The sequence below is a fragment of the Lycium barbarum genome, chromosome 8 (assembly GCF_019175385.1).
Source record: "Lycium barbarum isolate Lr01 chromosome 8, ASM1917538v2, whole genome shotgun sequence".
Taxonomy (NCBI): domain Eukaryota; kingdom Viridiplantae; phylum Streptophyta; class Magnoliopsida; order Solanales; family Solanaceae; genus Lycium; species Lycium barbarum.
In genome coordinates this window covers 108,177,390-108,190,976 of record NC_083344.1, presented here as the reverse complement: position 1 = coordinate 108,190,976, position 13,587 = coordinate 108,177,390, and the positions used below count along the sequence as shown (strand labels likewise).

The 13,587-nt window shown below is 34.3% G+C and overlaps 2 protein-coding genes across 2 annotated transcripts; both read left to right on the top strand.

The window, feature by feature from the left end:
- Positions 1–34: 34 nt before the first annotated feature.
- Positions 35–7,243, top strand: LOC132606610 (probable carboxylesterase 18). The gene is made up of 4 exons (XM_060320184.1): positions 35–653; positions 1,054–1,243; positions 6,390–6,525; positions 6,707–7,243. Exons 1-4 carry the CDS (start codon positions 250–252, stop codon positions 7,003–7,005), a joined length of 1,029 nt encoding a protein of 342 aa, XP_060176167.1. The 5' UTR covers positions 35–249; the 3' UTR covers positions 7,006–7,243.
- Positions 7,244–10,669: 3,426 nt separating this feature from the next.
- Positions 10,670–11,611, top strand: LOC132608098 (uncharacterized). Its single transcript, XM_060322170.1, has 2 exons — positions 10,670–11,249; positions 11,367–11,611. The coding sequence occupies exons 1-2, from the start codon at positions 10,670–10,672 to the stop codon at positions 11,609–11,611; spliced, it is 825 nt and encodes a 274-aa protein (XP_060178153.1).
- Positions 11,612–13,587: the final 1,976 nt, after the last annotated feature.

Here is a 13,587-nt window from a genome sequence, read left to right as displayed (position 1 = left end):
ATGGACCGTAACTACGTAAGTGAGAGAGAATACGCTTCACATTGAGAAGCACCGATTTTGAGGAAAAGGACACGTGAGGAAGAAGTGAGAATAACAACTGGACAAATTGAAATTCCATAAATACCCTTCATCACACTAACAACTCTCACTGATTCTGTTCAACTACATTTCCGCTCCACTTTATGATTTCAATTTCCACCCATCACAGTTTCTCTCCGTTTTTCTCTCTCGCTTTTTGTGTTTGCATATATGGCGAAGAAGTCACCGCCGGGACTTCCTTGGAAGACACGTGTCGCGTTATACGTCGTCTCTGCCGTTACAGACTATTCACGCCGTCCAAACGGCACAGTTAACCGCCGTCTTCTATCAATCTGCCGTCTCAGAACATCATCCAATCCTAATCCAATCAACAACGTTAAATCCTTTGACATAACCGTTGATTCTTCCCGTGATCTCTGGTTCCGTCTATTCATTCCAACAACAGATGAATCTCGGAACTTGATTTCACTTCCCATAATTGTATTCTTTCACGGCGGTGGATTTGTTTATCTCAGCGCTGATACGACTGCGTACGATGCTGTTTGCCGCCGTTTCGCGAGGAAATTGCCGGCTGTTGTTGTCTCTGTTAATTATCGGCTGGCTCCGGAACACAGGTATTCGGAGGTGGATGTAATTTGAAACCAGTAATTTCGCGCAAAATATAAATTTATGTTTAAAAATTTACTAAAATAATACTCATTCAAATTTCAAGAGTTAAATAATTTTTTTAATCGAAATTTATTCGTATATTCTTTAAATATTTTAAATTATTAATTATTGTAACTTATAATATTTTTTATGTAATTTTTAAATAGGTAAGTCATTTTTAAAAAACTTGTATGCTTGAATTTAGGATCAAATAAATAAGTTTAACTTTCGAAATTCAAACTGTATCACATAAATTGTGACAGATGAAGTAAAAATTAGTAAATATAAATCCATAACTTAAAAATATAATAATTTAATGCTAAAATTTAAACTCATAAGGCTTAAATTCTGAATTGTCTCCGACAGATATCCAGCACAGTATGATGATGGATTTGATGTGTTGAAGTTTCTTGATAATGAGAAGAACAGGGGGATATTGCCGGAAAATGTTGATTTGTCTTGTTGCTTTGTTGCCGGAGATAGTGCCGGAGGTAACATCGCTCATCATGTGGCTAAACGTGCATCGGAATTGACGTCGGACTTCAACTCACTTAAGGTAGACCCCTCTCTCCATTTTCTCATAATGATGATATGCCATGCCCATACATATGCCACGTCATACATTTAATACTCCCTTTGTCCTGTTATTACGAGATATTTGATGGAGCACAGAATTTAATAACTATGAAAAGATTTTTAAAATTTATGGTGTCAAATAAGTCTTGAGTATTTGTCTGGCTGTTAATTATTTTATTAAGGATAAAAAATAAATTTTAAACTTAAATTATTTCTAAATATAAAATGTGTCATATTAATTAGAAAAAAGAGTGTCATATAAAATGGGGCAGAAAATATATTTTACTCGGACAAAATTATGGAGCACCATTTATTCGTATATTTCTTTTATTTATTGCAGACCACAATTATTATTGCTGAATTATCGTGTCAGTTATTTAAAAAGGCAAAAATCCCTTACAAAATCTCTTCTTATTGCCTTTTCTTTTTTCTTTTTGTTTTGCATTGAAGCATAAATACACACGTGGCTCTAAGTATATACTGTATTTTTATTAATGGTTTTGGGAAAAAAGAAATTATAGTAATAAATTTTGAAAGCGGAAGTATAAATCGAAAAATCATTGTATAAAAATCTTTGTATGTTGAAGGTACATTTTTTGCGAAATTTGGTTATGATGCATTAGTAGTTCAATCGGGCAATTTGCAGGATTGTCCTTCGTTGGGGTGGTCTGTAATTTTTGTCCCTCAAAATGATGGTCTTTAACTTTTGCCATTCAGGCAGAATTTCAGCCAGAATTCTGCCTTTGCACATGAACAGAATTTGCAAATTTTTGAAGCAATTTTGCTGTGTTTTTTTTTTTATTGAGCTGGGGTTCGAACCCACAACCTCGATATATTAGGCGAAGGGCAAAATTTAAAGACCACCAATTTGAAGGGCAAAAATTAAAGACCACCCCAAATGAAAGGCAATCCGTGCAAAAAAATAAAAAAGAGTTCAAACTAGGTTAATAATTTAACCAATTAATATTTTTGAATAATTAAACATAAAATAAACCTATTTAATTGTTTTACCCGCTTTAAACGTTCGCTTGCCTATTAATCAAATACTTAGAGAACCATTATTTAAGCCTAGAATTTAGGGAATAGGACTAACTAGTATAACAAGTAGCTTTAAACCAGCATTTTCCTTCTTTTTAGGCTTTATTTAAGGTTGACCTTTATTATGCTTAATAAATAAATACTACGTAGTTGTTTTTAACGTCCACGTTACATAACCCTTACCCCACCCCCAACCCACCACTTCATGATCTCCACTAACGCTAATTATTATTTTAATATTACATGAATAAAGTTATGTATATATTTATGCATGTATGTGCTTGCATGCCAAGTATGTATATTTAAATTTCATTTCGCTCATATTCTCTATTATTTAAATAGATAAATGAATTTGGATTGTCATTAAAAATATACTTTCTAAACTCATAGCTATCTTTTCATTATTTGAAAAATGCAACAAAGTATGAAGTTTGTACTACATTCACATGAACGGAAAATATTGATTACTTTTACCATATTAGTTACCAATTTTTAATTATTTAATATAATTTAACAAATACATATTTTATATCAAGTAATAAATAATTTTTAATGTTTCACATATTATCTCTTGTAGATTGCTTGTACGTATTTCTTTGCGTTTATGCCTTTCCATTTGTTAATCAAGTCGCTAGTTATATTTTGGTCCAACTGTGGAAACATTGCATTACAAGTCTCCACTTTTTCAACTTTGAACAAAGTGAGAGGAATTGAACAAAAGGGGTAAATATATTGAGCAAACAAATCTCATCAGGTGCTCTACATTCTAGTACAGATTTTCTCCCTTGATGATTAAACTTTTACCTTTTCTTCACTTTTTCACGTCATAGTTAGTTGAGGGCTTTTACTAATTGGGGGCCTCTTGCCACTTGTACCAATTACACGAAATTGGGTCCATTAAGTAAAGAATATTTATCCTTTATTCTGATATATTCCTTTCGTCTCCATATTCTTTCCATAATTTAATAATAGTGTCGGTCAAATTAATTAATAAGTGTTTGGACATAAAGTATGTGCTATTTTCTTTTAAAAAAAATGGTATGTGAGAAAAGTATAAAAAGGATATGTGAAAATAGTGCCGAAGCGAGGAATTTCAAGAGGGGTGTTCAAACTTTAGATAGTAAATAATTTTTTTTGATGATTAAGTGCACCAAAAGAAAAAAGAATGGAAAATTACATAGGGTACCTATTTAAGACTTTTTATTACAAAATATATAGATAGTTTTTTTTATTTACAAAACATAATGATATATTACGAATATTTTTCGTTTTTTTTTTTTTTTTTTTAAAAATAATTTTTTTATTTTTTTTATTTTTTTTGTTGCTAAAAGGCTTTAAAAATTACTTCAAATTTTTGTGTATGAAAGCTGTATAAAAATGTATGAAATGTGTATGTGTGAACGAAATTTTTAATATAATTTTCATAAACAAAATTGTGAGCGAAAACTTTAAGCCTTGAATATTGTATGAAAGTTGTTACAATATTGTTGTAGTTGTATTAATTTTCTAGAAACCTAATATGAACTTTATATACAAAAAATGTGAATGAAAATCTAAGTCTTGAGCGAGATATACACATTTCATACCATTCTCATACATAAAATTTTGAGCGTAATGTTTAAGTCTTGATCGAGATATACACATTTCATACGTTCTTCATACATAAAATTTGAGCGAACCTTTTAAGCCTTGAGCAAGATATATACATTTCATACACAAAGATTTGAGCGATTATTTTAAGTCTTGAATGTTGTATCAAAGTTGTATACAATGTTGTTGTGGTTGTATTAATTTTACAGAAATCTAACATGAACTTTATACATGAAAATGTGAGCGAAATTTTAAAACTTGACCGAGATACAAATTTCATATTGTTTTCATACACACAATTTTGAGTGAATTTTTAAGCCTTGAACGGGATATACACATTTCATACATTTTTCATACTGTTTTCATACACTAAATTTTGGGTGAACTTTTCAAGTCTTGAGCGACATATATACATTTCATACAACTTTCATACATAAATTTTTGAGCGAAATTTTTTTTTTTTTTAAAAAATAAAAAAAATATTTTAAAAAAAATTAAAATGTTTTTTTTTAAAAAAAATAAAAAAATAAAAAAAGATTATTTTTTTTAATTTTAAAAAGCATGTTTTGTACAAGGTTTGTAATGTTATGTTTTGTAAATATAAAACTATCGTCACATTTCGTAAATATTCTCCTTAAGATATATATATATACGTAGTTGTTCTAAAAAAAGAAAAAAATCACACTCCGCAATATTTACAGGAGCTTAGGCTTAGTTTTAAAGGAAAAAGGCAGGCCCACAAAATTATATGGCACAACGTGCAATTTGCAGGATTTCCTTTCGCTGGGGTGATCTTTAATGTTTGTCCCTCAAATAAGTGGTCTTTAATTTTTGCCCTTCGCTAAAAGTCTCTTGGTTTTGGATTCGAACCCCGCTCAATAAAAAAATTAGTAAGACATAAGTTGGGATTCGCAGGGCATAAGTTGGACCCGAACTTATTCCGTAAGGCATAAGTTGGATTTCAAACTTCGCATAAGGCAATATATATATATATATATATATATATATATATATATATATATATATATATATATATTCCTAAAATTTTACAAACCTCTGCCTTAAGGTCTAATTTTGGCAAAAGTTAGGCCTTAAGGCCTAATTTTGGGTAAAAATTTGCCTTAAGGCATAAGAACCCCAACTTATGCCTTGAGAAATCCCAAATTCTGCCCTGCGAATCCCAACTTATGCCTTGCAATTTTTTTTTTTATTGAGCCTGGGTTTGAACCCAGGTTCTCTGGGTGTTAAGCGAAGGACAATTATTAAAGACCACCAATTTAAGGGGTAAAAATTAAAAACCAGCCCAAAAGAAGAGCAATCTGCAAAAAAAAAAAAAAATGAAACGTGGACGCAAGTAATCATTTTTTTGGGCGGATTGCCCTTTAAAGGCACTGGTCTTTAATTTTTGCCCCTCAAATTGGTGATCTTTAATTTTTGTCCTTCGCCTAATACCTCGAGTTTCTAGGTGTGAATCCCAGCTCAGTAAAAAAATAAAAAAGGAATTTCACAAGGCAGAGGTTTGTAGTAAAGTTAGGCCTATTTGTGTAAAAGTTAGGCCTTAAGGCAGAAGTTTGTATAATTCCAACTAAGTTAAAAAAATTAAAAAATAAATAAATAATAAAAAGATTGTTTGTCTTCCGGTGAAGGCAAAACTCTATGTTAAGGTAGAGTTTGAAACCCTGCTTGAGGTAAAGTTTTGCAAAACTTTGCCCTTTTTGCATTGCGAATCCAAATTCTACCTTGCGATTTTTTTCTTAAACAAAATTTTTGACTGAGCGAGGGTTCGAACCCAAAATCAAGAGATTTTTAGCGAAGGAAAAAAATTAAAAACCACCAATTTGAGGGGCAAAAATTAAAGACCAGTGCCTTTGAAGGGCAATCGTGCAAATGACCCGGAAGTAATCAAACCTGGACGTCCTACAACTTTATGCATGCGCTCTGCCGCTGAGCTACTGCTCTCTATTGTGTCAAACGGTGTTCAAGCTTCTGTATATATGCATATAAAGTAATATTTAACCTATATATAGTTTAATTTTCCGATGAAGGGTGTTCGGTTGACCACCATCGCTCCGCCCTTGGTGAAAATTGTAGTTTTGTTGGGACATACATTTAACTTTTAAAAAAAAAATGTAAAAAATTTGTGAGTAAAAACTGATCAAAATCGCTCAAACCTGAAACTCATCTTCAATATATTTTTTTTTTGGTTGAAATATTACTCTATCTGTTTTGAAAAAGAAAAAAGAAAAAAAAAAGTCCAAACAGCCCCTTAGACATGGGAACTAGTATGAAATAGTGGTACTTTTAAAAATGTATATGCCCTATTTGCCCAAAATCTAAGCATGTTAAACTAATCAAATTGAAGAGACAATTTTCCCTGAATCTGGATTTGCCATTTACTGTATTTTGTGCTTCAGTACTCTAGTTTAAATATCATCAACCTTTTAAAAATAATTTACTTTTTATGAGGTAAGTATTGAAAAATCATCTGAATCTAAAAGGTGATTGGACTGGTGGCTATACAACCGTTTTTCGGAGGGGAAGAACGAACCGAGGCAGAAATAAGGCTAGCAGAAATTGACCCATTGATATCATCGTCTCGGACAGATTGGATGTGGAAGGCATTCCTGCCTCCAGGTGAATCTAGAATTTAAATTTTATGCATTTGAATCCGTAATTCGACCACTTTCATCAAATTTATTGGGTTCAAAATCTATTATTTGTACAAAATTAATGAATTTTTTTAACACATACGCCTAAGACAAAATCTATGAGTTCACACGAACTCATAACTAATACATGGAATATGCCCCTGCAGGTGAAGGGATAGACCGGGACCATGAGGTTATTAATGTTAGCGGTCCAAGAGCTATTGATATATCAAAGCTGGACTTTCCGGCAACAATGGTGGTGGTGAGTGGGTTTGATTCCCTTCAAGATTGGCAAAGGAGGTATTATGAGTGGTTAAAGAAGTCTGGCAAAGAAGTTTACCTATCAGAGTACCCAACCATGGTGCATGCTTTCTACATTTTCCCTGAGCTTCCTGAATCTACACAACTAATTCTTGAGATTAAAGACTTCATTTATAAGCAATGCTCTAAGGTTGTGAAGAATTGATGTGTCATATATATTGCTTCTTCACCAACCAAGACATCAAATCATATGTGATAATTATACGGTTCTCATGGAGCTTAAACCAGTATGTGGTGCTGTTTTAGTAACAAATTGTTGGTACTTTCTATAGTTACCCCTATTTTAATTTAATTGTTGCTAAGTTATTTCCTCTAGATCCCCTAGCCTTATGGGGCTCCTTTGGAAAAATCTATAAGTTATATGTATATATATTACTTTTTTTTTTTTTTGTGGGGGGGGGGGGGGGGGGGGGGGGGTTTGGTGGAGAGGTGTGTGGATCAATGTTAGGAAGCAAAGATTGGTAAATCCAATTTGAATAAGTACCATCCTAATTGCATATTTGATTACTTACATAAATTTACTAGTTGTATTTATTATATGTGTATAGAAGTATACAATCAATATATAATTTATGTATATCGGCTAGAAAAAAAAATGGTGAATTCGGTGGGACTTTTTGTGTAAAAATCCCTTAATTTATGCAAAGTATTAGAATTAGGCTCATTATTAATAAGAAAATGAGAAATAATAGGAGTTCCGCGTGTTCATTCATCTCTCTACCTCCTAATAAAAGATCCAACTTATTTATCAAATGAAATCCCAATAGGGCATGTTAATAAAAATAGAATGAGAAAAGATGTTAATCTGGCCGAGACACACCAAATTAGTCTAACATAAAACAGGATACAATGAAAATGATTGTATCTTTGCTCAGGGCTCAACTTCTTGAATGAAAAACTTTTAAGACTTTTCTTAGCGCTTACTTGTGGAAAGGGAAACGTCGAAATTGTAAACAATTTTTCCAAAGCAAAAACAAAACAGAATCATGCGGTACAAAGGGACTAATACCAAAGACAGGCACAGAGAATATGATATAAGTTGGAAAGGCGTATTGTTGGGATTAGTTATGCAAGAAGCCACAAATTAGGGGTAATGCAGATCACGTTATCGGTTTCGTTTTAATGAAAAATGCATTGCATGCCATGATTTCAGTGTCGAAATGATTGCATACAAGTTTTTCACTCTGAAGGAATTTTGCAAGTGACTTGGCAATGTATAAAGCTGTTACGCTATTAGTAATGATAATTATTTGGATCAGATAGTTTGAGACAGCCCGGAGATAGAAGCAAATCAAATAGGAAAAGGGTAAAAATACCCTTAATTTATTAGAAATGGTTCAAAAGTGTCCTCTTTCCACCTATTGGATATGTTTTCTAATAATAGGGAATTGAGGATAGTGTGATGCCTTAAAGAAATGTATTAGCTTAAACAACTGAGATATTACAAGAAAATATATCCAATGTCCCGGTAAAGTTAGGACTGTTGTAATCTATTAAGTAACTAGTAAGCTTCTAACCTACAATATACGTGGTGTTACAACTTGAAGAACAAGACTTGCAATCCTCCTTTGTTAATTGGTAATGCCATTCAAGTGAGAAGTGATACATAGAAATGCAGTCTCACTGCATGGGATGGTAAGGCCCCCTCTTGGATAATCAAATCTGGATTGTTCCTCTGCATGCCTCAACAAGTCTTGAAACAAAGGATGCTTCAAGCAAGAGATTGGAACCACGAATCGATGCTTATTATTATGGCTCTCTCCAACATAAACTGCCACGTGATCCTTGGGAACATCTGCTAACTTTGTTGATGCTGATGAGGTGGTTGTAGTTAATGTTTGGCGGAGAAGAATATTGTGTTTAGCATGATGATAGAGCGTCTTGAGTTGAATTCTCATGATAGATGGACCTCTCTTCAACTTTAACAAGCTTCAAGTGATATATGTCTTGCGAAAAAAATAAGCTTATGCTTTTTGCGAATGATTTCTCTGATATATGTAGAGATTAGTTGGAGTCTTGGAGAAGTTACTTGAATTGTTTGTAGTATCCCAGCAGTGGGCTCAGTTGCTTTTTTTTTCCCTCCCAAGTTGTAGCTGCACAAAGATAGGATAAAATTGGATTTAACAATACATTTCTGGCGTAGCACATTTTTCTTAGTTCATAACCGTGTACTCTACGTAAACTTAAGTCTTTTCTTTTCAACTTTTTTTTTTTTTTTTTCTGTTTTTCAAAAACAGTTTATTGCTTTTGCTGCGCTTGATCTTTTCAGCCTTGAGATGTAATGCAAGTTCATATTTCCGCGGGTGCTGCACTAATTTCATTGCATTTGCAGCAGCAATTGCTGCTCATTAATATAAGCTTTATATAAGCAATTATGGTATGAGTTAAGTATGGCATTTCTTATATACAGGAACTAAGCCAATTGATGAAGGAGCGTAAATAAGAGTTATGGAAATCTATTGAGGTAAAATGTTTTCCTAAAGATCAGAGAGGGACAATGGATTTGGTGAAATATTCTACCAATTAGTATGTGCCCAAGCTGCCCTGAATACCCCTATTGTAAAAAGAAAACGGTTATGTCAGTTAGTTGCAAGTGAATATAGGAAAAGATCACTGCTTTGTCAATTAGTGCCCCTCAAATTATTATTTTTACTAGTCCATTCACCAGCTGTTCTTTATTTAAGAATTGTGACATATCTATGTTTTGGGTCCCTCGATGATTCAATCAAGATTGATTCTTTCCTGTTTTCACAATAATAGTAGTTTATTTTGACCTCCATATCTGCCCTACCACTTTGGATATGTCTTTATCTACCCTTCATCAAGAGCACATGCATGTTGGATTATCTGAGTATTATTTGGTGCATATTGCTATATGCATCTAAATTCTAATATTTAATCAATCATTGATCACAAGTTTGCCATTGCCGTGGCTTCTTTTAGACAAGTTATTCATGCATTTACTCTTGCAATCTTAAGTAATGAAGATTTGTTGTACCAAACAAGTACTAAACAGATTTGATTCAGGTAGTTTTAAGATAAGGCATCAGACATTTTTGTCTTCATTTGTTGTATGAGGTTAAGCTAGTTCTACTTCTTATATTCCGCCTCATTTCTATATCTACAGGCAGAATATTACTTGAGATATTCCAACAATAAGTTTGAGAGTGACTGTTTTTTAAAAGTTATGCAGAAGCAATATGGAAGACGAAAAGAAGTTGTGCCTTCCTTTAAGCTAAATATTAATAGCACAAGTTTATTTTGTATATTAGATAAAACAGTGAAATGCATATTCCGCCGTTTCAGTAGACTCTGATTTAAAACTACAAATTACTAAGATGCTTTCGACAGTCAAACAAAAGTTAGAAATTGTAAGCACGTTTTAAATGCTGATATTTTCTTGAACTTTCCCTAAGATGTGAATTAACAGAAGGATTTACATTCTGTTCAGTCAAAATGCTTCATACTTACTGGTATTTGAGTGTCTTATTCAACTCTTTCTTGTCTCCACACTACACTGCCTTGTTGCGAAAATGAATTGGAAGAAAAGCCTATATATCATGTACTACAACAGAATCTGTTGTTTCTCAATATAAGGGAATTGAGGTCTCGGGTTCAAACCCTGGGTATGGAGTCGCTTTTGTTAGGGAGCGCTTTACCCCTCTGATGTTGGACTTCTTCGCGCGAATCTAGATTTAGTTGGGCTCCAATGTGGGTACCGAGCACCGGGTGGAAAACCATAAAAAAGAGGTTGGTGGAAAACCATAAAAAAGGGAATCTGAGCTAAACACAGCATCAATAAGATAACTATGCTAAAGAATGGGGTAGTTTTGGTTAGATTTGACACTGCTATAGGTAAAAATGATGTTCTTCAAGCTGGGATCTACCATTTTGACAGCAAGCCATTCATAGTAAAGGCTTGGAACTCAGATATGGATTTTTCTAGGGAGGAACTGTACACAGTTCCTATCTGGATAAAGCTACCCGGTCTGGATTTTAAGTATTGGAGCCCTAAGGGACTGAGTAAGATAGGAAGCTTGATTGGAAAGCCTCTAACGGTGGATAAAAACATCGAGAGGAAAATTGGCCTTAATTTTGCTAGGCTTATGGTTGAAGTGGGAATGGATTCCATATTGCCAGATACAGTTACATTTATAAATGAAAGGGGTTGTCTAATTGAACAAAAAGTGAGTTATGAATGGAAACCAACTCTATGCAAGTTGTGTAAGAAGTATGGCCACTCTGAAGATGTTTGTAGGAAGAAAGTTGCTCCTAAGCCAGTGCAACATATTGAGCAGACAGAAGATGAAGAGGTTGCTCAACCAAATGAAGAACTTGCTCCACAACCAACTACTAACGAAGCTGAAAAGAGAATAGTTAGAGCAGCTGGTGGAAAACAAGCAGGGGGGCAATAGGATAGGAAGGCAAAACAAACACAGACTGTTGGAACAGGTGCATAGCCACGAAATGTTGCTAACGCTGCTAATGTTGTTATTGGTAAACCAGTGGGAGTAGTAAAGGAAGCTGCACCAGCGAGAGAACAGAAGGCAAATGATCCTCAGGGGAATGTAGTTGACAACTCCAAAGCAATAGGTGCAGTGAATGTTGCATGGGTTACACCAATGAGAGGTTCTACCACTCAACAACAAATGAAGGATCAAGTTGTTCAAGTAATGAGTCAGCTTGTATCAAATGCCAGTTCAGTTGAAAATGGCAGAGGCAAGACCATTCCTAATAGTGGGAATGGCTAGTTTACTTAGCTGGAATGTCAGGGGCTTGAATGGCCCTAATAAGCAAAAGGAGGTTAAGCTCCTTTGCACAGAGGAAAGGGTGGGTTTGATAGGCCTACTAGAAACTAAAATAAAGTAGGACAAGATACAGCAAGTTGCAAATAATATGTTTGGTGGTTGGAATCATATAAATAATTTGGATTACCACTATAATGGTAGAATATGGATTACCTGGAGGCCAGATTTCTATCAGGTAAGTCCAATTCACATGACAGCACAAGTTATCACTTGTGAAGTAAAATTAATTTCATTGCAGTTGTCTTTTTTGGTAACATTTGTCTATGCTTTTAATACCAAAGAAGAAAGAAGAGAGTTATGGGATGCTATATTGGGAATTCATATAGCACATAAGAAACCTTGGCTATTGCTTGGGGATTTTAACTCAGTCTTACGGGCTGAGGATAGAATAGGGGGGAATCCTGTCTCTTGGGTTGAAGTGGTTGATTTTGCTACATGTGTGGATGAGTGTGGATTAATTGAGTTGCCACACCAAGGAAACCAGTACACTTGGAGTGATAAGGGTAGTGCCGAGAGAGTTTATTCAAAGATTGACTGGGTATTCATAAACGATGAGTGGCTAAACAGTATGCCATCCAGCAGAACTATATTCTTGCCTGAGGGAGTTAGTGATCACTGCCCTGCAAAAGTAAACTTGATTGAGGGCCAATCCAGACAGCAGAGATCTTTCTTATACTGTAATGTATGGGGGCAGCACCCTCAGTTTCTGCAGTTGGTGAAAGCAGGTTGGGAAATTCCAATTCAAGGTTGCAAAATGTTGCAAGTAGTCAAGAGGTTGAAACTGTTAAAAAGAGAACTTAAGAAGTTGAATGCTCAAAATTTTAGAAACTTAGTTCAAGAAGCTGATGCAGATAGAGCAGATTTGAGGTTGGCCCAGAGCCAGCTACAATTAAACCCACAGAACCAGGATCTTCAAAAGCAGGAGAGAGATAAGTATGCAAAATTTAAACAATCTTCTTACCTAGCTGAATTGTACCTGCAACAACAGAGTAAGGTGACGTGGTTGAGATTAGGGGATGATAACACAAGATATTTCCACTCAGTGATAAAACACAGAAGGTTGAAGCAAATCAACACACAGTTAAGAGATGATCAAGGGGATTTGCAATCAGATCCTGATGCTATTGCAAAAAATTTCCTGAATTACTATGAAGAATTATTGGGCAGGAGAGTAAACAATAGAGTGCAAGCTAAAGAATTCATCTGGAAGAATGGTTTAGTTTTGGGTTCAGATCAGAAACTGAAACTAATACAACCTTTCACTGAAAATGATGTTGAAGAGGCTATATTCAAGATTGATAAAACTAAGAGCCCTGGTCCGGATGGATATGGGAGTGGTTTTTTCAAAGAGGCTTGGGAAATTGTGGGGAAGGATATAACCGGAGCCATTTTAGATTTCTTTCAAAATGGGAAACTGCTTAGACAAGTAAATGCTACTAACATAGCACTTATTCCTAAGATTGAAGGGCCTGAAATGGCAAGTCAGTTTCGACCAATCGCATGTTGTAATGTGTTATACAAATGCATATCAAAAATGCTTTGTAGTAGGTTGAAAGAGGCAGTGCAATACATTGTAGCAGAAAATCAAGCTGCCTTTGTCCAAGGAAGATCAATGGTACATAACATACTCGTTTGTCATGACCTATTGAGGCATTACAATAGGAAGACTACTCCAAGGTGTTTAATGAAGATAGACCTTAGGAAAGCTTATGATATGGTGAGCTGGGAATTTCTAGAAGAAGCTCTAGTGGGTTTTGGATTTCCAATCAAGTTTATTAGATTTCTTTCAAAATGGGAAACTGCTTAGACAAGTAAATGCTACTAACATAGCACTTATTCCTAAGATTGAAGGGCCTGAAATGGCAAGTCAGTTTCGACCAATCGCATGTTGTAATGTGTTATACAAATGCATATCAAAA